We start from the raw sequence: 27112 nt of genomic DNA on the forward strand, positions 1-27112 counted from the left end.
AGGTGCAATATACACCAGAAGGAACGAACGAAGGGGGGAGAACGGAAAAAAGAAAAAAAAATTCACGTGCACATTTTTACACATTTCAAGTTCCAGTTAATTCATCATCCCATGAAAAGCGTAATAAGTAAATTGTAAAAACTGAAGTTGGACGCACAAAAAATTAAGTAGAAATGTTATTTAAAAAATTCCCATAGCCACGCTAACTGTTCTTACCTTTTTTTGCTTTGCAATTTTATGTGAAAGTCAACATCACTGTATGTTCTTAAGATAAACTTTGTCCTGCGCATGTCTGAATCGGACAAAGACGTCAGGTTTCCTTTTACAGATTTTTTTCCTTTAACTCTTCTTTTATTTGTTCGAGTGCTTCCCCTATTTTGTTGACTTTCGTTTGGATCTTCCTTGTTACTTAACCCCACTAAGTTGAGTATAGAATCTCTGTGTGCATAGTACAAGTACGAACAAACTGAAATTAGCGTTAGCATTTTGATCCGCGTAAATGTACTCCTCTCAAAATATATATGCGTATATATATTCGCGCATATACATGTCGATCGTGGCTTGTGTCCCTCCCGTAGGTCTCTAAATTAAAAAAGTGAAAATCGTCGGGGTGTTATCTGGTGTACACTTCTGTCCATCCGTTATATCTTATCCCCTCTGAACATGATCCTTTGTCATATGGTTTTATCCTTTACGCTTTCTCTTAAATGTAATTATCTTCACTACTCCTGAGAGAAATTTCCTTAAAGAAGTACTGTGCACCCCTTTTTAAGCACGAATGTAGAGGCTACAGCGGGGGGGATGCATTTATTCTGCTCATAATAGCACGTGAAACTATTTTATGCCCAGCGATGTCACTTGCGGAGGGCATAAAACGTATACATATACAACAGTCACATGCACACACGCACGCGTATACCTTTAAAATGACACACAAAAAAGGGCCATTTTGCCACAAACCATAAGCAACCACTCTGTTACGCGAAATTTTTCTTATAAATTGAAGAAAAACAGAACAGTTGCAAACTCATTGGGAATTATACTTTGTGAAAGAGAAAAAAGCTAAATGAACATCACAAATCAGACTAACCAAAAGAGGAAATTCACCAAGCCGTGGTTTTAATTTTTTTTAAATTCAACTTGTTAATTCATAAATATTTCCCCCTCTATATATTGTTCCATAAAGAACAAGTGAAAAAAAAAAAAAAAAAAAAAAAAAAAATTGTCCCCTTCAACCGTTGTTCTTAAATTCTTCATTGTTCTGCAGCCTTTTTCTGAAGGGTTAAAAGTTAAAAATGACAGGAAAAAAAATCCTCAATTTGTGTGGAAGAATAAAGCCTCAAAACGTAGGAAAATAAATTGCCTGTTGTATTTATGCAAAAATATAATTTGACAAAATAGCTTTAAAAAGGCAGATTTACTGAAAAATTGATATACATAAATGTGTGTGTAAGAATGAATTTGTCAACATATTTGAAGTTTTTTTTTCCTTCGCAGCAAGCGAAAAGGTCTTGTTAAAAATAAAAAAAAAAAAATAATTGTGCGACATTGCCAAAAAAAAAAAAAAACTTTTGTATACATAACAAAAGAATTTATTTTATTTTATTTTTTTTAACTTCCTTTTCGGAGAATAATGCCACGTATATAAGCTTATTCACTTAGACACACACTCGCTTGTATCTTGCGCACGCAAGTTGGTTCATGTGTTAATTTGGCCAAAAGGGCAACTCCCCTTGAGAATTGCGAGACAGTGCCGTGTCCCTCTTCTTAACTTCCATGCGTTTAATTGGGAGAATAAGGAAGAAAGGAAAGAATGATGAAGCGATAAATGGGCTAAAAAAGCGAGCTAAATAAAATGAACGCTCGGGAAAACAATTACATGCACACAAAATTTACCCCCCCCTTTCAAACAAATGAACCTGCACAAATTTTACCCCTGTTTGAGGAAAACTGTGTCATCATGCGCTCTTCTACACATCCGTGTGTGCGCAATTCTTTTCCCCTTTTTTTTTTTTGTTCCTACTCACACTAAATACCCTCGTCATAAATTTCCTCGTGGCCTATATGCGGACTTCTATCGAGAGGCCGTTCAATAACCCATCTGGGAGGGTTCATATTTCTCTCGGATTTGTCCACGGGCCAATCGAGCAAGCAATCATGTCTTTCTTCAGATGGAATATATTCCCCCTCTGATACAGATGGTCCTTTCTTAATTTGTTCTCGTCTTTTATCAATTTCTTTCAGAAATTTTTTCTTCTTCTCCCATAATATTTCTCTTTCCTGTTTCGATTGCGCACTTTCTGGATCTATATCATATTGCCTATGGACATCCTTTCTGTAAAGCCATTTTTTGGTATCCTCTAATTCTTCTGCGGTTGTTTTATATTTATTCCACGGCACATCAGTATATCTATCCTTGTCCATATAAAATTCTGGGTTCCTAAATTCTTCCTCCACAGATCCATCATCACATGTGTGGCAATTATTGTATAGGGCATTTTCCATGTACTGAAAATTTTCAGATATATAATCAATAGTTTTTAATAGGGCACTTTTGGGGGTAATAGAGCCATCTGTGTGCATTTCGACAATGTTAATTTCACCAAGGGTATCCAAATTGATTCCTCTCCTTTGTCCCATAAATCCAAAATATTCCACAGGTGTACAACTACTGCTGAAATGAATAAAATTGTCTTTACAAATGTCTCTATTTCGTGATTGGCTTCCATATTCTGGCATGACATACTCTTCAATACTTTCAATTTTTACATCCATTTCTAGATAACTTCCAGCGGACACGGAACAGATATACTGATTTTTGTTAACAATTTCTATTCCTTTTGGTAATTGCATATGCCCAGCGACAACGATCATGGGTCCCTTTATCCGAAACTTCCCTGTGATGTAATTATCCATATCTATATTCTCAGGCACATTTTTAAAAGTGATTTGTCTTAAATTCTGAGCTAAATCAAAAAAATTTTCTCTTACTCCAACTATACAATAAAACTCGTGTTTCATATTTGGGATTCTCAAGGCCGTAACTCTGCCTCCTTTTAAATGTTTCATCGCTACTCTCCTAAAGGCATTCAAAAAAATGGGAGACAGTTCTACTTCATGGGAATGCATAAAAAAATAAGTGTATGCTCTTCCCTGATGATATTTTACTGGCTGAATTTGTTTAAATTTAAAACCGAATGTTTTCGGCCCCCCCTTTTTGGCATCAAAATATGATTCATCCAGCTGACTTTTGTTCAACTGATAAGAATCTATTGTTGACTTTTTCTCCTTACATAATTCGTCGAAATATTTATTATACGTATGAAAATCGTATACTTCTGGTTCATAATTTTCTGCTTTTCCTTCGTATGCCTTTCCTCCTTGGTATATATATGGCGGCAACTTCCCCTTTTTCCTATCTATTTTATCAGCCTGTTGTAGATCTATTTCATTATCACCTTTCTTGTTTACTTCATCCTTGTATACATTATATCTATGCTGTCCCGCAACTTGTCTCCTGGACTTCATCCATAGGGAGTCTTCTCCCTCTAACTTATCTCCTTCATCCTTCAATTCGTTTTTCAATTCATCTTCCTTCTTTCCATTTGCAGTGGGGTTATCTTCCCCACTCAGCTGCGCACCATCCTCTGTCTTTTCCTTCCCTTCTTCACGAAAAACGTCGAACCTAACAAGTCCTGAATCATCCTTTGCCTCTTCATTTATTACGTGGTCGTCATTTAACCGATCTTCGTGCACATTGTCGTAATCTTGATCATCAAATTCTTCGTACTCATTCGAGTCGTCTCCATCACTTATCTGATCATCTTCAAATGAGCCGAATTTGAAAATGTTCCTATTGCGAAATTTCCTATTTTCTGGTTCCTCCCTTGTGTAATATCGTCTAAGGTGGCTGCTTCTGCCTCTCGCGTTCCTGTCTAAGATGAGCGAAAAGTGCAACAGAATGTGCAGGAAAAGACAATTTACTTCTCTGTGGTTATATGTACTTACGTGAGGGGGCGAGGGGAAACTCCCTCCATGCAAAAGGTTCCCACGCACAGCCCCTTTTTCTTTTTCGTCTTACGCTTAGAGTGTCCCGTTTGTACAGGCAAAAACGCCGGGTTTTTCCTTTTCAATATTAAGCCGAAATGCGATTGACTAGCAGTAGCGAAGACCAGGACTAGCAGTAGAAATAGCATCATATAGTATCTGTTTGCTGTTGGTGTGATTTTTGGTGCACTCCGTCTCACCAGGGTTCATTTTGCCTTCTTCTAATTAAAAAAAAAAAAGAGAGGGTATATCGCACAGTTGCGTACGGAGGTTCATTCAAAAGCAAATGCATATGTACGTACATATATATATGCGTTCATATTCTGGTGGGTTTCGCAAATGGTGCAATTCTTTTTTTCTTTTTTTTTTTTTTCCAAAAGTACACGTCGAACAGGGAAAGCTGAAATGAAATACTCCACTTACAGCCAAGACATATTTTCACCTTCCATAAAAGTAAAAGCGACCTATTTCATCAACATCCATAAGGGTCCACTTCTTACAAATTATATTGAGCTGGAACAAAGGAAGCGCACGTGGGTCTACAACACGCAGAGCACTGTCCCAAATGTTCTGCAACCAGAGGGTAGTTATCTACGCTGTAATGCTTAAATACGCAAACATAAGCATAGATTCTACTCTTGTACACACAAACGATGAATTCAGTTAAACTAGCAGCTGAGAAAGGCTTGTCCTTATAATTTCCTTACGCACATTTGTTCCTTCTTTTTCTGCTCAGATGGTTATCACTTTTCTTATACTTGCGATGCCGTATAACACGCCTTATATATTTTTCCCTGCGGATTGGTAATTATGAAATTTCCTGCTATGAATAGGAAGCCGAAGGAGAAAGTCCATCCATACATATGCATGTGTACCTATGTACATGTTCGTCCAATTTTATGAACAATACCTATTATTACACTAATCCCATATGCCCTACGTTGGCGTTTCTTCAATTCGGTTGTGCTTCTCTAACTTTGCTAAACAGGCCATGGCTCTTTGCTAATATATGCCTCAGCTTTTTCACATTTTCTTACTTTCTTATTTTCTTTTTTTTTTTTTTTTTTTTTTTTTTTTCCTTTTTTTCGTTTTTTTTTTTTTTTTTTTTTTTTTTTTTTTTTTTATTTTTTGCCTCCCTCACATGTTCACTCTTCGTGCGACTTCAAAATTCATTTTTTCCTTCCAACAAAAATTTCAAATAATCATTATTCCACTTTTACAATTTGTTAAAATTGTTAGATGTGTGCAATAATATTGGAAAAAAATATATATATATATATATTTCCAGCATTTTTTTGATTTTTTTTTTTTTTTTTTTTTTCACAAAATAGAAGGAAAGTAACTTTTTAAAAGATAAAAAATAAAATGAATGGAAGGAAAAGAAAGAAGTGAATCCACCATTTAGTACATATTTACGTATGTACCATACGTTAATGGCGAAATTGCGAATTTGATGCTATGCGTGTTATTCGCAAAATCGCACGCAAGCACGTATGTACGTATATACATGTAACATGGCCTGATTACCCCCCTCTCTCAATCCGTTTTTTTCATCCTTTCCAGTTCATTCGATATCTTACCCAACTTGCAGCAAACTGTACAACTTCATAGCATCATAGTATCGCTAAACTTTTAAAACGTTTCCATTTGGGGGGGGAGAGAAATCTTTCCACAAAATTAACATCATTAACCTTGGACATTTTGCGCAACTTCAGAAGGTAGAAGTTTAACATCAATCGAGAAAGATATACATATGCATATATAAACGCATTGTGTGGATTACTCCCCCTTTTTTTTCTGTAGGCCTAACGTAATTTTTTGAAAAATGTATACTTATGGATCTTCTACAAGTGCATATATATCGCATTCTAACGTTATGACAGGATTTTTAATTCCATAGTCGTTGCAAGATTTCTATGAATGTTTTTTCTTCTTCTAATTCTACCTCCCTGTGGTATGCTATCTTTACATGTGCAGTTATATGTATGTATTCATGCCCACCTACATGTGCACGCATACATACATAGATTTATAGATATACAGAAAAGTGTGTGCGGATCCCCGGTGCAAGCCCTCCGTCGAACACCGTTCAAGTAGGAGTGGCGAAAGGGCACTACAGTTCCTAACTCGAGCAACCCACGATCTGTAAATGCGCACATGCTTACACATGACATGCGTTTCTCTTGGTACACCGAGAATAGACGCGCCCTGCAGTCGTTAGAGAAATGAGGCCCATCCTTAGCAAACAAGTATCCAAATAAGTGTATACCCAAACAGGGGGAGAAGGAAAAAAAAAAAAAAAAAAAACACGTAGCATATTGCCCATCATATATTTTTAAAACCTACAGAACAGTAACAGCCTAATAATTAAACTTTAGTGAACCGTATTTTTACGTTTTCCCCGTTATCTACTTTCTGCTCTCTTGATGAAAAAAAAAAAAAAAAAAAAAAAAGAGTCTAAAAGCTTATTTCTGAAGACACAAAAAAGGGCCCTCTATATTTCTGTCATTCGTGTGTTAAGGCAAACATTTGCATTGATGCCTGCCCGTCGTACTTGCTGATTTGTTCTCAAGGACAGAAAAATCCTTCCTCAATAAGCATAGTCGTTGTTTTTGTCGCATCTTTTGGCATAATTTTGTGGGCATGTGCATGCAATTTTTGCCTCATATTTGCCTACCCAAGTACCCACAAGTGAAGTGCACGCAGGAGGAACGACCCGTAACTACATGTGCGAGACTAACAAATAATGGATAACGGAGGAATCAGGAAAAGAAAAGATGCGAAAGAGAACAAAGTAAACATACAGGGTGGGATGAATTTCCCAACAAATGAAGGTGTAGCAAATAACGGCAACTGGAACAGCGGCAATAGTATTTCCAGAGGGAAAAATGAGCACTGGGATTTGAGGAGAAACGCATTGGGGTTGTCCTCAAATATAGGTTCAAGCGCCAGGAGGGACTCATCAAGCGATAACTCAAAGTCTGGGAAAAAGAAATCTCTAGGCATATTCAACAGTTCGAACATCAGTGCTATATCGAATAATTGCATGAAATCGTTTAACAATATGTTGAATAATATAAACTATAACATAAACAGCTCTGTAGGTCATGGCACTGGTGGAGGGAATCACTTCAGTGACAAATCAGGAGCCCAAGGAGAGACCAATTTCTACGAAAATCAGTTTAAAAATTTGAACCTTGCCAAAGGAATAAGCTACCTAAGCAATATAGCGAATCCGCAGCAAAAATTTACCTCAGATAATAGAAACGTGGGAGGGAACCAAAGCAATTTTAACTTTTTCCGTAATTATGAAAATAACCTAGCGCAGAAAAGGGAAAACAATACAAGTGGCACAAATCAGTACAGTAACTCGTCGCAGGGGAAGTATGCCAACGCTAGCGGGGCAAATATGACGAAGTCAACAAATAAAGGAACAGTTAATAGCGAAAATTTAGAAAGCTTTTTAAATGACAAAGAAATTCAGAACCCTAATTATAACATCACAGGATTTGGAAATATCTACATAAGTGAAATAAATAATTTAAGAAATATAAATAACGATGAGACATATTGTACCTGTCTTGATAACCTGCTACGAAATCATGGAAATATCGATTCCAACGAAATGCTAAAATATAATGATAAAAATATCAACTGCTTAAATGACATAATATTCCTAGATGTGTATAGAGCATATAACGTTTTAACGTATATGCAAGAAAAGGTCAACATAATAATTTACACTATAAAAATTATCGGAAAGAAATTAAAAAAAAAACATGTCCCCGAGGAAGTAGTGATTTCTTTAGAGTTCCTAAATTTCTGTGTCAAAAACTTAGGCCTTTTTTTTGTTCGTTTTCTGGATGAAGGTTTTATGAAAAAAATAAGTGCTCTCCTAAAAACAACAACCTTGAAAAAGTCAATTACGAAAGATGTTAAATCCAAACTATCAAAATTTCTCATCGTCCCGATTATCCACCCAGGGGTAGCAACAGATCCAAGGCTCCATTTCATAAAGAGAAAAATTCTCTTCATGTTACAATTATGGCATGATTCTTTTATTCTCCATCAGCATATAGCTGTTTCTGTTTTTGATGAATATAAATCCTTGAAGGAAAAAGGAATTACCTTCCCCATTATTAATAAGGCTGAGAAATTTTACGTGAAAAATGCAGACACCTCTCCATCCTTCTCAGACGATAATATACTCCATGATTTACCTCTAAAATTAGCACAAATTAATAATATGATGAAAAGTTTAAAAGAAATTAAACACATGCATAATGATGAGGAAAAATCCAAATGCATTGCCATCGTGGCCAAGTACAAAGATCTCGTCCTCCAAAGTATTAACAAATTGTCAGACTACAAAGGCAACATCAACATCTCCGTCACGCTAAATTCGCTTCTGTACATTAATGACCAGATTTGCATTTTTGAAAAATGGGAAAAGGAGCGGGGAAATGGAGACGGAAGCGAAAGTGCTCTTAAATCCACCAAGAAGGAAGAGCGAACGGAAGAAGAAAAGGAAAAACTCAAGCAAAAGGGAAAAAAAAAGAAAAACAAAAAGAAGGAAACCCTCAGCCAATCGAATATTAACGAAATTATTTTTAACAAATACGACCCGTGGAACACGGAAAAGAAGGAAGGTAAAAATGAAGCCGAACAGGAAAAGGACATCTTCTTCAACGAATCGGTTGGAAGTTTTGCGAGCGCCACTTCTGCCAACTTTATGTCCAAACAGGCAACGATCCCATTTAACAGTAAAAACGGTGCCCCGTGCAACAGTGAAAATGTGTTTTCATTTTTTGGTGATGAATCGATCGAACCGGAGGTGATAACTTCACCTAAGAAGGATAACCCGGTGGAGGACAAATATAGCGTTTTCAACGAACTGAACTTTAGTAATGATTCTGCTCATCATTTAAGTAATAACTTCCAACAGGGCCTGGGTAACCTTAACGTCACTTCCGAAACCACAGCGCAAAAACCATGGAATCCGCTTCCTCCCTCCGTGCATATCGCACAACAAATGCTTAACTCACCGAATAAGCAAACAACTCAAAATAACAATTTTGATAGTGATAAAAGTAGGAACAATTTATTACCCAAGGGTGAAGGACAAAATTCAAATATCCATTCGGAAACAGCCAATAGTTTATCCCCCCATGGGTACAATTCACCTTTACGCAGAAATGATACAGGAGAAGCAGTTCCCATCCCTGGGAAAAGAACTCCCTCGACCCATATTCATATATTAACAAGTGAACCAGAAGAAGAGAACTTCAAAGTAGGCGTAACAGACGACATTTTCAATTTAACACAAATTGAAATTTCTAACCAGTCTTACTTGAGCGGGAAAAGTAAAAATCGAGACGGAGCATGTACAGGGGATTCCCTCCCTGATGACGCAAATGCCACCGCTGACAATGTACAAAATGGTACTGTAGTAACAAGTACTCACATAAGCGTTCTTCCTAGTCCAAATAATTCACAGAAAGGGGAAAATAAAGTCAACGTGTCCAAGGATAACGCACCCCATTTTAATGGGATCAACTTTGATAATATAATTGATTCTGCAGAAATTAGCCAAAATGCGTTGAAGAAAAATGAGCAGAAAACTATTGGGCAGAGTAACATTACGAAGGAGGAAACTGTTACCAACGAAAATGGAAATGAAGCTAACTATGATTATTTATTCGAAACGTTTGATTTTGACCCATCCGACAATAAGGTTGCTGGGGCGAACGTGCAGATGAATGCAAGTGGCGTTGTTGAGGAACAGAGCAACTTGAAAAAAACATCAGAATGTAACCCCCCCGATATAGGGTCAAACAGAGAGAATGAAAAAACAAATATAAAAAATGTGTGCGACACGCAAATTGGAAATTTGTATGGAGGAACTTCAGACATGACATTTGACCAAGTTAAGAGGGAAGCCACAAGTATGAATACAAAGCACAACCCATTGAGTCTAAACACTGTGAATAAGGAGGACTTGTACAGCCACCTAAACCACTTGACTCCAATCAGTAGTGAAAGTGATGAATCGCTCAGCCGAGATGAAATTTCATCAGACAAACACAAATGTAATAGTGACAGTCCAAATAATACTTCAAATATGGAAGAAGAAATTTCAAAAAAGGGTTTCCAGAATGATGGGAGCGTTGATCAATGCGAGAAAGAAGGTTTTGAAGGGAAGCACCCAGTCAATACCCCCATATCTGAGGAAAATGTAAACGAAAAAGATAAAAAGGAAGACACCCCCGAGGAGGCGGTAAGCAACTCTGATTCGAATGACATAAATTTTGACGAGATCGACGAAATAACAAAAGCAATAGATGACTTAAACGATAACTTTGAAAATATGAACATTTATAAATTTGATAATTAAATTCAAAGGAGTTCGTAAGACGTACAAAACGGGTTGTACATTTTGGCATGATTATCCAATAGGAATGGAAAATATTACACCCCCTTGTACTCTGTGTTTTACATTTTTCCCAAAATAAAAATTAATCGTTCAGGATATAATTTTTATTTTCATTTATTTATATATATTTTTTTTGGTACTTATGAGAAAAAGTTTTTAATTTCTTTTCCACCTTTTTTGCATTAAGTACATGCTACGCATTTTCCGTGTCTGTCTCTGATAAAATTGTTTGAATATATATTTTTCCCCTTTTTTTTTATGTGTATAATAACCTTCTTTTTTTTTTTAAATTAAAAAAGTTGAATTTGTTTTTGAATACAAGTAATAAAAAAAAAAAAAAAAAAAACGTTAACCCTAGGAGGAAGTGACATGCTTGCATCTCCCCATTCAACATACAGTTTTATGTCTTGTCTCCCCTCCTATATGAAGGATGTACAACCTTTCCCTTGAACATGGGTTTAAAAAACATCATTTCGAAGTTGACGGGATGGGGGAATAGTTATAAGTTAAAGAAGGTGTGCAAACTCGATACTCGACCTTATCGCATGGCATACAAGACCAATGTGATTAACAATGGATGTAAAAATGTAAACACATGGGGGGGGTAGACGAACTGGGAAAAAATGAAATACGACGCTTACGCCTACGCCTATATGCGCATGCATAGATTATGTAGGAACGTAGGATGAAGCTACTACTAAAGTGGGCAATTCGAAATTTATGTGAAAGCTCAGAGGAGCTCTCTCCTTAGCACTATACGTACATACGCGTGCGTTTTCAAAGGCCCATTTTTTGGATTTGCTCGTGGATGTCCATTTTGCGCACTTTCTTTTTTTTTTTTTTTTTTTTTTTGTGTGTGTGAACAAATCAGGCATGCGAAGGGTTATCGGAGGAATCGTGCAGTAGGACATATTCTCGCGCTGAACTTCCAAACCGTAGTATGTCAGTTTGTCTGCACAGTGAGGGGAAAGAAAAACATTTATATGTTATCATCTCATAGAGGATAAACATTTGAAGGGAGCTCGAGGATCGGCATTTTAAAGAGCCACAACGAGATATAAACTCTACGGAGCATCTCTCCAACAAGGACAGAGCACGCATGGGGACGTACACTTCCCAGTGCTCCCAACATCCTTCTCTCGTAGCTTCTCACACTTACCTCAATTCGTAGAACTTGTTGGGCTCGATTAGGTCGTTATTCAAATATGACCCATTGGTACTTTTCAGGTCAAGAAGAAAAGGCAGAACTTCGCTTCCATGCTTTTTAAACTGTATTACTGCGTGTTGCTTCGATATGGTGGGGTTTGCCAACTTTATGTCTACCACCAAATCGTCCTTTCCAATTAGGTAGCATGATTTACGGTGTAAGTGGAGTATTTCTGCGTAAAGAATGGGAAAGGGAATAGTGTGCTACCTGGTTGGCAATGCAATGACTTTGCTGAATCATCAAATGGGAGTTACTCACACGGAGTTATTTTCCCCGCTTTTTGATTTCTTTATGTGTGCTCTCACCACGCATGGCGTTACGCAATGGTACGTTTCGTAACCTCCTCGAGTATCTCCCTTTGTGTATCTTTCTTTGAGAGCATATCCCAAAGTACACCCTCGCTGTTTTTTTTTTTTTTTTTTTTTTTTTTTTTTTTTTTTTACTTTTTAGCTAGCTTACCAGCAGGATCTTTCGTGTTCGCATTAAGGAACACGTACAGTCTCCACTTCTTATCGGGAAGCTCGGCGTCTATACTTTCGATATACTTCAACTCTACTCCATTTTTGTAGTTCTTTTCCTGTGCAAGTAACCCAGAAGGGTTGAAGTTCTTCTCTTCCTTAGGCTCATTTTTATTTTTTTCTTCCTCTTCTGCACCATCTTCCTGTTGGTCTTTTTTTACATGGACATTTTCTGAACTTTTATCCCTCCCTTCATGGTCGTAACTATGCATTTGGTCCTTATCCATGTTGTTCCCTCTTCTCTGTTTATCTTCTCTGTGACGCCTGTGCCGATTATCATATTCGTTATGCCTTCCCTTGACCCTTTCTTTACTCTTGTCATAACTGGAGAACCCCCTACGATCAGGGTCCCTGCTTTCTCTGGACATTTTATTTTTTTCTTTTTCGTAATATAATTTTTTTTTTCTTTCCCATGCTGGTTCTTCCTCATTTGTGCTTGATCTGCTTCTACTACGATTCTTCCCTTTTAACCTTTTGGAACTGTGTTCCCTTTTGTTTCCACCGTTTTCCTTTTGCATGCGTTCTCTTTCATCGGCACGCGTTTTCCTTTTGCCGTGATATGTCATTTCCTTCTTCTGCCTTCTGTGTTCAGGTCGCCTGCTTCGACCACTTCTACTGCATCTGTATTGACTACTTCTACTGCGTCTGTATTGACTACTTCTACTGCGTCTGCATTGACTACCTTTACTGCGTCTGTATTGACTACTACTGCGTCTGCTTCGACCACTTCTACTGCATCTGTATTGACTACTCCTCCCACGTGTGTCCCTACTTGGGCTTGCGCTTCCGCTGCGGCCACGCCCCGAACCTTTGGCATGCACTGCGTACTGCTTACACTCTACAGTTTTTCCATCCATTTCAAGCCTAGCAGTTTTCTCATGCTTATATCATAATTTGCACCTTTCTCGTGTTTCTGGATTTTTGCGTAAAATCCAATTTTCTCCTCCCCTTCAAACTTCCCCCACTTTTCTTCTTTTTGCGCATTTCATTTTCACGGCAAGAATATCTTCTGCCGTTTCGCCATTCTTTTCTCCATTTTTTCATAGCTCTCCGCCTTGGCGACATTCTTCCTGTTCTTGTGCTCTTTCTTGTTCTCTTTCTTGTTCTCTTTTTTGTGCTCTTTCTTGTGCCTTTTCTTGTGCGTACTACTATTTTCTTCCCCGGTGAGCTCCTTTTCGAGGCAATTTTGAGAGTCACCTTTAAGTGCATTTTCAAGCGCGGTTATGATGGGATCGATTTCGGCATCATTTGGGAGAGCATTTTTGTTGTTACTTTCAAAGGCTTTTTTGTGGTTTCTTTTACAGCGCCCTTTTACCGCATTTGTTCGATTATTATTAGGCTTACAAACTACTTCGCTATTGTTTTGGTCATTCGGCTGACGAACTACTTCGCTATTGTTTTGGTCATCCAGCTGACAGACTACTTCGATATTGTTTTGGTCATCCGGCTGATTAGCCACCTCCTCATCGTCTATGTCTTTCAAGACTTCTTCCATTTGTCGGAGAATGAATTTCTCTTCTTCTGTTAATTCTTCTCTCCCATTTTTTCCAATCTCGACTACTGACCCATCACATGAATAATCGGTGTCACACGAATATTCTCCATTGTATATTTTGAGATATGGCTCATCCTCATCCTTAGTAGCTTGTATGTTTTCGCTTTTTAAAGAACACATGCGTAAAAAATCCTTGTACCGTGCTCTAATTTGGTTTAATACATCGTCTGTATTGTTTGCACTTTCTGTATTCCTCTCCCTCTCTGCGACTTTCTCGTTCAGTGCATTTGGTGATGTTGACTCACTCTGAGTATTAGCTTGTACGGGCGAGTCCTCTACATTCTCTTGCATAGCGCTTATATCTATAATTGCAGTGTCATTATCAGCCACGGATTCCCTTCGAGACAAGTTCTCTTTGTTGCATTCACTCTGCGAAACCACTCCGTCGACCTCTTCGACATGGTTGCATATTACGATCTCGTCGTGGGTGGTAATTTTGTTGGGAACTGCCATTCTGTTTGGGACTACTGCTATGTTTGGCGATACAATTTTGTTGGAAACTACCGTGGTGTTTGTGGCTACTGCTCTTTTGGGAGATAGCATCCGTGTGTAAGCTACCATTCGGTTATAAGCGATAATTCTATTTGGAGATTCTGTTCGGGTGTAAGGTTCCATTCCGTTGGGATGTAGTGCCCTGTTTGGACATGCCATTCCGCTTGGAACTACTGCTCTATTTGGAGGTACTACTCTGCTTGGAACTACTGCTCTATTTGGAGGTACTACTCCGCTTGGAACTACTGCTCTGTTGGGAGATACCATTCCGCTTGGAACTACTGCTCTATTTGGAGGTACTACTCCGCTTGGAACTACTGCTCTGTTGGGAGATACCATTCCGCTTGGAACTACTGCTCTATTTGGAGGTACTACTCCGCTTGGAACTACTGCTCTATTTGGAGGTACTACTCCGCTTGGAACTACTGCTCTGTTGGGAGATACCATTCCGCTTGGAACTACTGCTCTATTTGGAGGTACTACTCCGCTTGGAACTACTGCTCTATTGGGAGATACTCCCCCACTTGGAACTACTGCTCTATTGGGAGATATGATTGGGGTGTAAGCTCCCATTCCATTTGGAGGTACCATTCGGGGGTAATCTCCCATTCTGTTGGGATGTACTGCTCTGTTTAGAGATGCCATTCCGTTGTGATTTCCTACTCCGCTATGAGTTGCCATTCTGTTTGTGCAGTTAGGACAACCTGCGACACCCCTGTTGCTCAATCCACACATATGAGGATAAGCACATAATCCATAGGTGTTGCCCCTTTCTTGCAGCGGTACATTACCCTGTACACACTCATTCCGATGAAATCCCATCGAAACTTGTACCGCAGAGCCCATGCTTAACGGATAAATATTCTGCATCTGATGTTTCGTACAAATTTCTCTACGGCAAGTATATTCGCCTATATGGATTATTCCATTTGGTCTACTTGCATTGCAGCAACATCTCCTGCAATTGCCAAATGTTGGGGGTACAGTTCTTCCAGCAACATATTCTACCCCTCTAAATAAGCTGTTGCGAACAAGACCCTCATTTATTCCAGCACAACACTCTACGTGTTTTCTCTTATGCACTCTATTCTTTTCAATCATAAGTTTCTTATATTTTCGATTAATTTTTATTCCTTCTTTTCTCATGCTTTTTTTTTCTTTGGACAACACACTATTTCTGCAAGCACCACACGTGCCTCTACGGAGCACATGCTCAGATTGTCCAATGCACTGTACGTGCGTGGTGATATTTTTTCTCTCACACATATTCTGTATGGAACTCATCATATGTGTATACATGCTAAGAAACACGAGGGATAAATGTAGAACTCTCTACCGTTGTTACAGTTTTGTTTATTTATGTAACTCTCTTATGTATGTTTCAGCAACGCGTACACGTGAAGTGGGGAGCTTCAACAATGCTTGGCGTTTGGTGTGTTGCCTACTTAATCGCGTATGTACCACTCAGAGTAGCCGTCAGTGTAGCTATCAATTGATCCGTCAATATAGCTGTGTATGCATCTACCAAAGTACCTATCTATTCACCTATCTGTACATGCACATATGTATATACCACTTATGCAGCAATCTACAAGTACTTCTCTCTCTACACGTATCTACCACTTTACGTAAGCATTCACCCATGCAAGCATGCCGCGAAGAAAATCACTGAGAATGAGTAATTGTTCTTCTAAGCGATATCACACCACTGTTCCGTGTAAACTATACTGTTGAGTAAAAGTATCCTACACTGTGTAAAAGGAAGCGAGAGCTCCTGTGCTACTTTTTTTTTGTGTTTAAAGTTTAAAAAAAAGGTAAACGTTAGAATTTTAAAAAGAAGAGTAAATGGGAAAAGTGAATGAGAAGGGAAAATGTGCAGATGAGGAAATTGAATGGGACATTTGAATGTGAAGTTTTAATGGGAATGGTTCAGTAGAAAAACTTTCGTAGAAAAAAAGTTTAATAAAAAACTTTATGGCACACTCCTCATATTAAAAATTTAAATTCAAAAATGTTGAAAAAAGTAAACTCCTCATAAAAAAAAAAAAAAAAAAAAAGTACCCTTAGCGTACAGCTCAAAAAAAGGTGTACGCCTTTTTTCTCTTTTTTTTCCATTTTTGTCAAAATAAGTACGCTAACCATTTCACAAAAAAATATTAAAAAGACAAAAGCTGTTCCCATAAAAGTGACAAACGAGAATGATAGGCTTTGTAAAAACTGTATGTCTTTTCGAAAAAAATGAAAATTTCCTTTAGCACACATGACAAAAATATTCTTATCTCGCTATTTACATTGTACGTTGTTAGGTGTAACATGTTCAATTTGACTTTGGTTCCATGTACGCGTTTTTTTTCCGATCTCCAATTTTTGCAATATTCGGTGCTAGCCATTTTTTCTTTTTACTGCACCTGCTTCTGCTTCAGCACTTGCTTCTTCATTTGCTTCTTCAATTGCTTCTTCATTTACTTCCACACTTTTCACTGCACATGCATTTTCTTATGGGACCTTTTTTTTTCCCCTGCATGCAGAAAACTGGTTATCACTTTTACGTTCTCATTCTTCTGGAGATATTCATTATATGAAAATGTAAAAATGCATGCAACGGAAAGCCCCTATGCACGCCTATACACGCACTCATGTGAATAGCTAGTTTGCTTGTTTTTTTTTTTCTCCCCTTCCGGTGTATGTTTGCCCCTGCCACAAGGTGATAAGTCGATGTGGGTTCATCTCTCATTTCTTATTTCAAAAAGTGCTTCAGCGAAAAGGGGTACCCTCTACAAGCGCGCCGCTCTTCAAGCAATTTATAAGTCGCCATCTATGGGGGCAATTTTCCCTGACATGCATGTAGCCCTAGAGAATGCAGGTTTATGTGCAGAAGTACGCACGTGATGATGTCGGCACGTGGAGAAGTATATGCATGCCTCCATTTGTGTATCTACCCATACATGCTCATCCTCATTTAGGCATATTCCAATGTAACATCCTACCCCCCCGTGAATCGCGGAGTTAACTGGGCAGGTTAACTGCGCAGGCCAACTGCTGCGCCCGCGCCCTAGGCAGATGGTAAATAGGGGCCGCTGGGTTTTAAAAAAGCCTGCAAATATCGCATATAACTGACAATTTGTGAGGCATACAAATCCATGTAAAAAATTTTACTCTGTCGAATTTTTGACAAATCTTCAATAGGCTTAAAGTCATTATTTGCCAAAATAGTTCTATCTATCATATTAATATTGTTCCTATAAAATTTTATCATCTCGATTGGATTGTTTTGAAATTTATTATCCCGAATGATATTAATGGTTTTCTCAATTTCATCATATTTAGAGTTCAACAGTTCGATATAGTCCATGTTTTCCCTCTTAAATGTATCCATATAGAGATCCAGCTGTTCGAAAATTTCTTTCTCCTTCTTTGACAAGTTATTAGTGATGTATCCTATTTTACTGTTCAAGTCATAATAACATTCGCTTAGGGTAAGAGACCAGTCGTTCTTAATATCTTCCAAAGATTCATAAAAGTTTCTATTTAAATCATTCATTAGCTCATTTATAATTTCGTTCCATTTTATTAAGTAATTATTTAATACCGTTATGAATGCCTTGTTTATATTTTCAATGTTACACTCACTTGTGTGTACGCCATTTATTGCACATTCGGAACAGAAGCATTTGTTACAACAGGTGTGGCAGAAATATTGGATAGGATAATTATAATGTTGGCTACATCTGATATTTTCGATCGTTGTGAAATTCTTACTATTTACACTTTCATCGTTTAGGATAACATTGCTATCAATTTTATGTCCTCCCTTTCTTATATCCCTTATGGATATTTCCCTTTCGGAATTGTTTACGGAGCACATGGAACTCTCACTGGAGCTGAGATCTACGTGGGAAACTGTGCTGTTCGATAGAAGGCATATTCCTTCTTCTCCCTCATCTTCCCCCTTCTGATCCTTTTTCCTACATGGTATAGCATTACACGCGTTTTTCGCTGTTGTATGAGGTGTGTGACGATACTTAGCATGATGCTTATCGCGATTCTTCCGACGCTTTCCTTTTTCATGATACTTTCTGCTTCCCGTTTCACCTTTGATTTCCCCCCCCGTCCGGCCGACTGATCCCGTGGTCCCCTTCGCAGAAGAATTCTCACTGTCGTAGCTGCTTGCATTTTTCATGTCCTCCACCAAATCATTCAGTTTCTTCGAAATGTGCATCCTCTTTTTCTTCGTGTCTTCCCTATCTATAAGCTTCTTCTTTCTCTCATAAAAATGGTTCTCATCGTAGTTGTCAAAATCGGAGTTATCATCATCGTACACTTTGTAAATTTCCTTGGTGTAATTATCTCCAAATTTTCTTTCGCGTAAATTTTCATCTACGAATTTATCTGGTGAACTATCTCCATCCCTATCGTGCAATATTTCAATGTCTTCCTTCCTTATGTTGAGGAATTTTTTTGGCGACTTTACAATTTTCTTAAGATGTATCCCTTTCTTGTTAATTTCATAATAATCATGACATTTTTTATCCGTAAAATTTACCTTATTTATAATATCCTCCTGATGAATGCTATTGCAACATTCTTTGCACAGGTACTCCACACAGTCATTGCAGTACATCACTGCTTCGTTCAATGAGCACACATTACATATGTACGAATATTTACCCATATCATCTGTATGGTCTTCTAAATATCTGTACATGCTGCTGGACACTAGTAACTTTTTTAAATCCTCATTTTTAACAACATCGCTGTTTAGCGTATCGTTAAATTGTACGCTCTTTTTCTTAATGTGGTCTTCACTAATTTTCCCATTTGCATATTCCCTACTTGTGTTCGAATTAAAAAAAAATTTATGAACATTCAATACATCATGGGAAAATAATCCAACCTTTGTCAATAACTCAATTGTGTCTAGACTAAGTTTATTCTTTACATTACATATATAGCATGTGATGTAACCTAGTTTTTCTTTCTTGAATAGTTCACTTAGTTTGTCATTATCTATTGCGCTTGCTACTCCCTTAGAGTTTAAAAAGCACTCGCTTATCTTGTGATTTCCCCACCTCTTGGTTTTTTCTCCCTCCTCTGAACATGCCTTCATGCATTTCTCGTACTTTTTCTGCAGTTGCTCACTGGCGCAAATTAGGCAGATTAAATGCTTGCATGAGAAAATCAGGACATCTTCTACGGCTCTTCCGCAGCTAGCACACCGGTACGTTCTGCAGATGGGACAGAGTAAAAGGGATTTTTTGTTTTTATGTTGGAGCAAATATACTCCTTTGCACACATTGGAACACACACATTGGAACACATACATTGGAACACATACATTCGAACACACACATATGAACACGCGCCTATGTTTATATTTAGCCTCCTTCTCACGCCCACTCATGAAGTGTTCTACTTTTTCCTGTCGGCGGCATGCAACTCCTTTCCTGATTCGTCTTCCTCTTCCGTGCACGCCACACTATGCTCCTCTGACCCGTCAGAAGAGCTCCCGCCTTTGGAGTGTATATCTTCACTAGATTCGTCCGTATAATTCATCTTTCGCATTTTTTCAATGAAAAAAAAAAAAGTAATTCTTTTTTGTTTTTCTTTTTTAAATAATAATTATAAAAAGAATAGAGGGTCGGGGATCACAAATGAGAAAAGGTACACCACTAAACAACGTTACGCACAGGGAGAGAATAACACCAAAAAAAAAAAAAAAAAAAAAAAAAAGACTCACTCATCTGCATAAATACCAACTTTGTTCCAAAATAAAACACAAAAAAAGTTCAAATACAAAAGGGCACATATTATCGCAGGCAAATTCTTCCCTTTTTTTGCGTGCACACAAAGTTGTCTAAATATACCAACTTCCCAGAAGGAAAAAAGAAAACAATCACGCGCACATGCGTTCGCCAAATTGTTACAAAGGCCTGAAGCAGACACGAAACGAAACATGCGTTTTGAAGCGCTGAATTTTTCTGGGGAGTGGGGGATACCATGTATTCCACCTCTTTTTAATTAATCACGCGGGGAATGATAATGCGCAAAAAGGGAAAAAAATACAAAAATACAAATATACACATATACGTATAAATTTACATATACATGCACATACATATGCACTTGCCTTACAAGTGCGGTGCTGCGCTCCCTTCCCTTTTTACGCCAAATTGTGGTATCTCTTTCAAAATGCTTTGAAATTTGTTGGGCGCAAAATGGCAAGACACTTATGGGCGCGCAAGATAAACACAAAAAATGATGAATTCGATTTTAACAGTACTGTCATTATATAGCATGTTCATTTTTATGCCCCCTCTTCAGAAAGTTTACTTTAAAATAGGGGTCATCTTTTTTTTTTTTTTTTTTTTTTTCCAAGTGTTATGTGGAAAGAATGGCACTTTCGCATGTGTAAATTTGGATAATCACGCATTATCCATATTTTCCCCGTCCCGTCTGTACGGCCTTGTTTGATATTATCCCCACACCACGTACACACATGTACATATATACATAATGATATGCACACTTCCCCCTTGGGTGATCGCTTGAAAAAAATTTCCAATAGGAGCTCATTTTGTTTTCATTTCCAGCGAATTACGAATTTTTTGAAAACTCCCCACGCATATGTACCCTTGTGCCTTTTAAAACATTGGAATACTTCCAATTCTTGTCCCCTTCTAATCGCACGGTTATTCAGCTTTACTTCGCCTCAGTTCCTTTCTTTTCCCAATCGACAGGCACTGCGCTAATTTTTAAGAAATCTATTTTATTAGTAACCATCACTCATGGTGGTCTTCACGTCGGATATCACTTCCCCTTTGCAGGGCGAATTGTGGAGCGCATACATTTCCAACATTTTAGCAGTTAAGCGGAATGCACTTTTTGCGTTACAAACTTATGTATGTTGCATCCGTTTGGCTAAAACACCGCTGTGAGGGAACCTCTTCCCTGCGCGCGCTCGATTATATGCATAGTCCTTCGTACATACAGCGCTTTGCGCAAATGTGTCTCTACACACGTGCCTTTACTCACACACACCTCAACACACATGTGCCTCTATAATGCATTAACCCACATAATGACGTCCCATTAGATAGCGCGCTGAATCCTCTCATCCTTCCCCCGATATAAACAACCTTTTTTTTTTTTTTGCGAAAAAAGGGGAAGAAATTCATAAGAACACATTAGCATGACAATGTGCAAAAAGATCACACAGCGCTTTTTTTTAATTCCACCCCTTACACATTCTTTCACAGCTTTTTCGTAACTCTTTTTTTTTTTTTTTTTTTTTTTTAACATATATGGTGAAATCTTATTTGTTTCTTTCTTACATTTTCTCCAGTTTGTTATTCATTTAATTATTTAATTCAGTTTCAGTTTCTTTTTCTTTTCTTTTCTTTTCCTTTTTTTTTTTTTTTTTTTTTCTCCTTTTTTTATTTTATTTTTTTGTCTATTAACCAATTGTACTAATTCGAATCCGTACACACTACCCAACTGTCAATTTTCGCAGACGTACAGTTTGTGAAATATCCCGTCTCGGGCTAATTTTCCAGCGCATAAAAATCCCATGTCATTGTAGAAAATTCCTTCGCAATTTTGTCACTGGTCATTTTGTCGCATTATGAAAAAAGAAAAAACTGAAATGCATTTTTGTGCACCATTTTAGTGAGAAATTTCCACGCACTTTTTCGCGTGTGTTTTCCAGCACGGTGGGAGTCTTTTTCCTTTCCACTGTTTCCTTTTTTTTTTTTTTTTTTTACTATTTTTCACTATTTCCCATTGTGTCCAATTTTTTCCTGTTTCTTCTTTTTTTTTTTCCGCCGTTATGTTCACTTTACTCTAATTTTTTTTTCGAGCCATTCAACTTTATCAGCGGCAAGGGAATTATATCAAAACTGACAGTACTAAAAACGAAACGTGAAACATTTGGAAAGGAAAATTGGGGAAGAGGTAGACGGCTCAGGAGAGAGGGGTACGCGTAATGCATATGTGTAGGACATGTGAAAAAACATACATCGCATCCATATAGTGCATTTGCCCGTGCATGTTTACTTGTGGCGTCCCTGAACAAGCGCTGCACACAGTTGAGTAAGGTAAGCCTCACATGCGCCCGAAGACAAAGTGGTAAAACCCACTCCCCCCCAAATGCAGAAACAGAAATGGAAGCAGCCAGTAGCTATGATAGAAACGATACATGTAGGAGTGCAAAAAATGGATCTACAAAAAATAATAGAGAACAAGAGGATGAAAAAAATAACAGCAATTTATTGACTATATATTCGTTCATTAGCAGCTATGTATTTAAGGAAGACATGAATTATGACGAGAATGATAGCAGATATGAATTGCTAGAAAGCCAGGATTTGGAAAATGAAGGCTGCGAGAAGAAAGTCAGTTTTAGTGAGTATAACGAAAAGGTGTACCGGTATTATAGAGGCAGGAGTGGAAGCGAGCACGGGGAAGAAGCGGATAACGATGACGAGGATGATGAGGAGGAGGAGGAGGACGACGAAGAAGATGAAGAAGTGGACGATGATGATCATGGTGACGACGACGGTGAAGAACTGGACGATGAGGAAAGCGATTGCAATGCGCACACCTTGGAGAATGCAAACGAAGAAGACGTAATCGTGCAGGGAAGCGTCCCTCGCAAAAAAAAAAGATCCAAGAGGCGCAGAAAAAAGGGAATACCACACGGGGAAAATCATATGATCTCCATGAAGGAGAAAAAATACAAAAATAAGCTATGCAAAAAGGAAAAAAAAAATAAAATCCATAATGTAAATGAGGACTATAGGGAGGCCCACAACAACGGTCCCATCAAAAAGAACATTAACAACATCTCCAAATATTTCATGCTTTCCATGGATAATATAAACGAACAAGAAAACATTTTTAAAGATGAAAAACAGTTGTCCAGACAAATGTCGTATTATAACGATGCTTACTATTATACCTCCGAAATGATATATAAAAATAATAAGCGACACAAAGAGAAGTTCGCACTGTACTTGAGATTAATGTCTTTGTTTGTCAACATAATGATTGGCATTTACTTGATCACACACTTCCCACATACGAATAACGAATTCGAAATGAACTCGCAAAATGGCCACTACAGGGAAAACGAAAATTTAAAAGAAATTATTCGAAATACATTATTCCCTGCAAAAAGTGGTGCAGCTACAGTGTATGAGGATAACGTGCATGCGCATATGAATGCACTGACTAGCCAAAGTGAAGTGTTGCAAAATAATGAAAAAAAGAGGAAATATTTGGACATCCTCTTTAGAGGCAGTACCAAAGCTAAGGAGAAGGGGACCAATGCGGCTTCTCCCTGGAAGGATGAAAACAGCGTGGATGATAAGAAGAAAGATAAGGAGGTCGTCGTGTTAAGGGACAATTCCTCCAATCATACAGAAAAGCGGAACAAAACAAGCGAGGAAGAAATTTCCGAATTTAATAACCCAATCACAGATATTGACATAGTAAATATAATCCATGATGAATACATAATGCAATATATTTATCTTGAAATGAACAAAATATATAAATATGCAGTATATTCCTTCTTTGGAGAATTGTTGGTAATATCAATTATTGTATTTTCACTCTTCATTTTAAGGATCATTATAAAAGACAATAATAAATTTAGTGTAATCCTAACAATGTATGGAATATTATACAAAATATTTTGCTACATATTCGCTCACTACGTGTTAGTTATGGGTTTGTATATTCTTTCAATTTATTACAATATATATAGAAGTAAGGATATAAGTGAAAATAATTTTAATTTTTTTTGTTACCATTATGTTTGTAATAATCTGCATATACATTTACTCATGTTGTTCTACGCATTTCAAAATATCATTTTCACCATAAATGATACATTCAATTGTATCAGAATGATGTTTATAATAGTCAAACATATTATCGTTAGAATATATGAGAAAATTACATGCAAAAATTTTATTACATTTTACGAATTAAAAGAAGATAAATCTCCCTTGTCTTTAAATTGTATGAATAAATTTAAGAAGAAGTGCAACATGAATAATAAGTGCTGTCGCGATAAGACCTGCGTGGAAATAGACATCGACGAAATTCATGAGTTGGAATATGACAAGAGCCAGATGCCTTTCCCCAGTCTACATCAGAAACCCTACTGCAAGAACTTAGATATCAAGACGTACGAGCAGTCCCTATTGAACATGCGCAATCCCATCTTTAAGTAGAAGCGCCCTGCGTGCAGCCGATCACAAAGAGCACGAGGAAGGGGACGATCCACTGTCAACTATACGTAATGCCGTCAAGATGGCCACGAATAAATGTTTTTCCCTTTTTTCTTTTTTTTTTAATCACTACTCAGTTTGGAACATTTTTTAAATTTTTAAGGATACTTTTATAAAATGCATAATTTAAGAAATTTTTTTTTTTTTTCGTTTGCTTGGTTGTTCATAACGTTTTTTCTTTTTTTTTCTTTGATGCACGTTATTTATGGCTAATTTATTTGGATACTCCCCCTTTTTTTTTTAGTAATTTTTAATCCTATAACTTTGTTCCTATTTTGCTTTCCCCCGTAGTTTGCAAATAATTTTGTTTTAATTTTCACATTACCTGTTTCCGCATGTCTACCCACAGAATTATGTCTCTCTTTCCGCCTTTTCTCCGGGGCCGCTTGCATCGAATTTGGATTCACAAATTTGTATGTATGCACAGGTGTGTATCGCTGTAGCGGTAAAGTCGCATAGCAGCGTAACCGCGTGTATGTCTGCATGCGAGAGCTTCCCCCCGTGAATAAACCTTCACTCCTTCCCCTTTTTAAGATGTTAAACATAGCGAGAAGAAAAAAAAAAAAAAAAAGAAAAAAAAAAAGGTATAATAAATAAATAACCCTGCAGTGAGGCCGTAAAGGTGGTATCCCCCTTGAGAGGCCCACACAATTTCGAGCCAATTTGCAATAGCACTAACGCGAAATAGAGGGGGAAAAAAAAAAAAAAATTTACGATTCACCAAATGGCGTGCATAATGGGTAATTTGAGCCTAGCCCACACCTTCCCGTTGAAACACTATCCCCTTGGCTTCCCCCCATGTTACAAGCAAAGGGCTTATTTTTGTTAAGAGGTCAAAATGTACACATAAAGGGAATTTTCATTCGCTTATTATTTCCCTTTTTTACCCTTTCAATTGTCAAAATAAACATACACACGTAAGAATAATATTCTCACATGAGTATTCCTTCCCATGAAAAATGTAAAGGAAATGTGGCACGTCATTTAAGTTCGCTATTTCCCTTTCGTGCGCATGCTTGCTGAATGGGGGCGAAGACATATATATGGATTCACCCTTTCCAGTTTGAATGTCTTGTCATTCTGTTTTATACTTTTTTATATTTTATTTTGTTTTATTTTTTCACGAAACGCGTGCACGTGTGCTTATCAGCCCGCTTTTTTTTTTTTTATTCGTTTGCATAAGATAATACGGAAGTAAATAACGAGACAATGCTTGTATCACTCACCATACTGGTCCATATATAACGACCTATTCTTCACCCCATTTTCTGCTTCTCCTAACAACGTATGGTTTGTTCTCATCATATAGTATATACCCCCCTTGGGACCCTTTTCTTCGGCAACATTTTAAATCGCCTACACAAAAAAAAAACATGGAAGAACAGGAAAACACAGAAAATATAAATATGATCAAAGAGACAATTTTTGGTTTACCCAACAGCGTAATATTGAAGATAATACATAATAACCCCAATTTGAAAAATTACAAAGTAAGGAAAGAAGCAGTTACCACATTGGGACGATGCCTGTCCATGTTCATTTTATACATTACTGATGGAGCCTTAGAACATTGCGAAGGTGATAAGAGAAGCACAATTTCCGTTCACGACATTTTAAAGTCGCTAGACGATTCGTTATTTCTCGATATACACGATGAACTAAAGAGACAAGTAGCCATTCAAGAGGAAATTCAAAAAAAGGAAAAGGCCGCCAAGGATGCTAATAACACTGCCAAGGCGGATACAGGAAGCGGTGACGATAAGGCACAAGGAGAAATGAACCAAGCCAACGAACAGGACGACTTGGACATACTTCTGCAGGCTCTGGAGTGATAAAAAAAAGCATGTGGTTAAACAGAGCAGAACGAAATGCTCAAAAGTTGTGAACGATAAAATAGTCAACTAAAAAATCGTAGAAATGTTTTTCTTTTCTTTTTTTTTTTTTTTAGTTTTTATCAAATTTTTTACTCACCTTCCTAATCCCCCATTTTTGTATGCGCATCTATAATTGTATATGTATACTTACCAATGGGATGACTCCCCCCTTACTCGGTTGACAATTTGATCAGTTTCAAAATTCTCTTATTATTTAAAACTTGTTATCGCGAAGGGTTTTTTTCTTCCTTCTGCTTGCTATTCGCTCACAAATATGTTGCGATATAGCGTGTGTGGAAAAAAGAAAAAATATGCACACATGTGCGAAAATATTTACATATATGTTTGTATCTAGGTATTTACAAACAAGCGCATATAGGTATGTATATGTATTGATTCGCCCTATGCACGAATACACCCGGAGCGCGGGAAATGAACACAAAGGTGTCTGCACTGGGTGGTCTTATAAACACACGCACGCACAAGCGTACGCGCAACGCTGGGGATAAAAGTGACAAAAGGAATAACATGTAGGGAGTGAGGCACTCCACAATTGGGTGAGGAAAAAAAAAGATGAAAAAAAAAAAAAAAAAAAAAAAGATGAGCCATATCTCAGGTAAAGCAAATTTAACAGCTAAAATAGGGGGGGGGGACATATCTTCCATGGACATCCTATCCATTTGGAGTTCTC

General features: G+C 37.5%; 8 protein-coding genes across 8 annotated transcripts; 3 read left to right on the forward strand and 5 right to left on the reverse strand.

Annotated features, from left to right (window-relative positions):
- Window positions 1–212: 212 nt before the first annotated feature.
- PKNH_1407800 (conserved Plasmodium protein, unknown function) lies at window positions 213–485 on the reverse strand (the record flags this gene model as incomplete). Its single annotated transcript, XM_002261932.1, has 1 exon — window positions 213–485. The coding sequence occupies one exon, from the start codon at window positions 483–485 to the stop codon at window positions 213–215; it is 273 nt and encodes a 90-aa protein (XP_002261968.1).
- Window positions 486–2028: 1543 nt separating this feature from the next.
- On the reverse strand, window positions 2029–4199 carry PKNH_1407900 (DNA-directed RNA polymerase subunit alpha, putative; the record flags this gene model as incomplete). Its single annotated transcript, XM_002261933.1, has 2 exons — window positions 2029–3935; window positions 4082–4199. 2 exons carry the CDS (start codon window positions 4197–4199, stop codon window positions 2029–2031), a joined length of 2025 nt encoding a protein of 674 aa, XP_002261969.1.
- A 2594-nt stretch (window positions 4200–6793) lies between these two features.
- PKNH_1408000 (TOM1-like protein, putative) lies at window positions 6794–10441 on the forward strand (the record flags this gene model as incomplete). The annotated part of the gene is made up of 1 exon (XM_002261934.1): window positions 6794–10441. One exon carries the CDS (start codon window positions 6794–6796, stop codon window positions 10439–10441), a length of 3648 nt encoding a protein of 1215 aa, XP_002261970.1.
- A 906-nt stretch (window positions 10442–11347) lies between these two features.
- Window positions 11348–13062, reverse strand: PKNH_1408100 (FHA domain-containing protein, putative; the record flags this gene model as incomplete). The annotated part of the gene is made up of 3 exons (XM_002261935.2): window positions 11348–11432; window positions 11640–11859; window positions 12147–13062. The coding sequence occupies 3 exons, from the start codon at window positions 13060–13062 to the stop codon at window positions 11348–11350; spliced, it is 1221 nt and encodes a 406-aa protein (XP_002261971.2).
- A 134-nt stretch (window positions 13063–13196) lies between these two features.
- Window positions 13197–15551, reverse strand: PKNH_1408200 (conserved Plasmodium protein, unknown function; the record flags this gene model as incomplete). The annotated part of the gene is made up of 1 exon (XM_039113632.1): window positions 13197–15551. One exon carries the CDS (start codon window positions 15549–15551, stop codon window positions 13197–13199), a length of 2355 nt encoding a protein of 784 aa, XP_038970005.1.
- A 1753-nt stretch (window positions 15552–17304) lies between these two features.
- On the reverse strand, window positions 17305–19805 carry PKNH_1408300 (tripartite motif protein, putative; the record flags this gene model as incomplete). Its single annotated transcript, XM_002261936.2, has 2 exons — window positions 17305–19477; window positions 19666–19805. 2 exons carry the CDS (start codon window positions 19803–19805, stop codon window positions 17305–17307), a joined length of 2313 nt encoding a protein of 770 aa, XP_002261972.2.
- A 2606-nt stretch (window positions 19806–22411) lies between these two features.
- On the forward strand, window positions 22412–24490 carry PKNH_1408400 (conserved Plasmodium protein, unknown function; the record flags this gene model as incomplete). The annotated part of the gene is made up of 1 exon (XM_002261937.1): window positions 22412–24490. The coding sequence occupies one exon, from the start codon at window positions 22412–22414 to the stop codon at window positions 24488–24490; it is 2079 nt and encodes a 692-aa protein (XP_002261973.1).
- Window positions 24491–25920: 1430 nt separating this feature from the next.
- Window positions 25921–26379, forward strand: PKNH_1408500 (CCAAT-binding transcription factor, putative; the record flags this gene model as incomplete). The annotated part of the gene is made up of 1 exon (XM_002261938.1): window positions 25921–26379. One exon carries the CDS (start codon window positions 25921–25923, stop codon window positions 26377–26379), a length of 459 nt encoding a protein of 152 aa, XP_002261974.1.
- Between the last annotated feature and the right edge of the window lie 733 nt (window positions 26380–27112).

This window comes from Plasmodium knowlesi (assembly GCF_000006355.2).
Source record: "Plasmodium knowlesi strain H genome assembly, chromosome: 14".
NCBI classification, from domain to species: domain Eukaryota; phylum Apicomplexa; class Aconoidasida; order Haemosporida; family Plasmodiidae; genus Plasmodium; species Plasmodium knowlesi.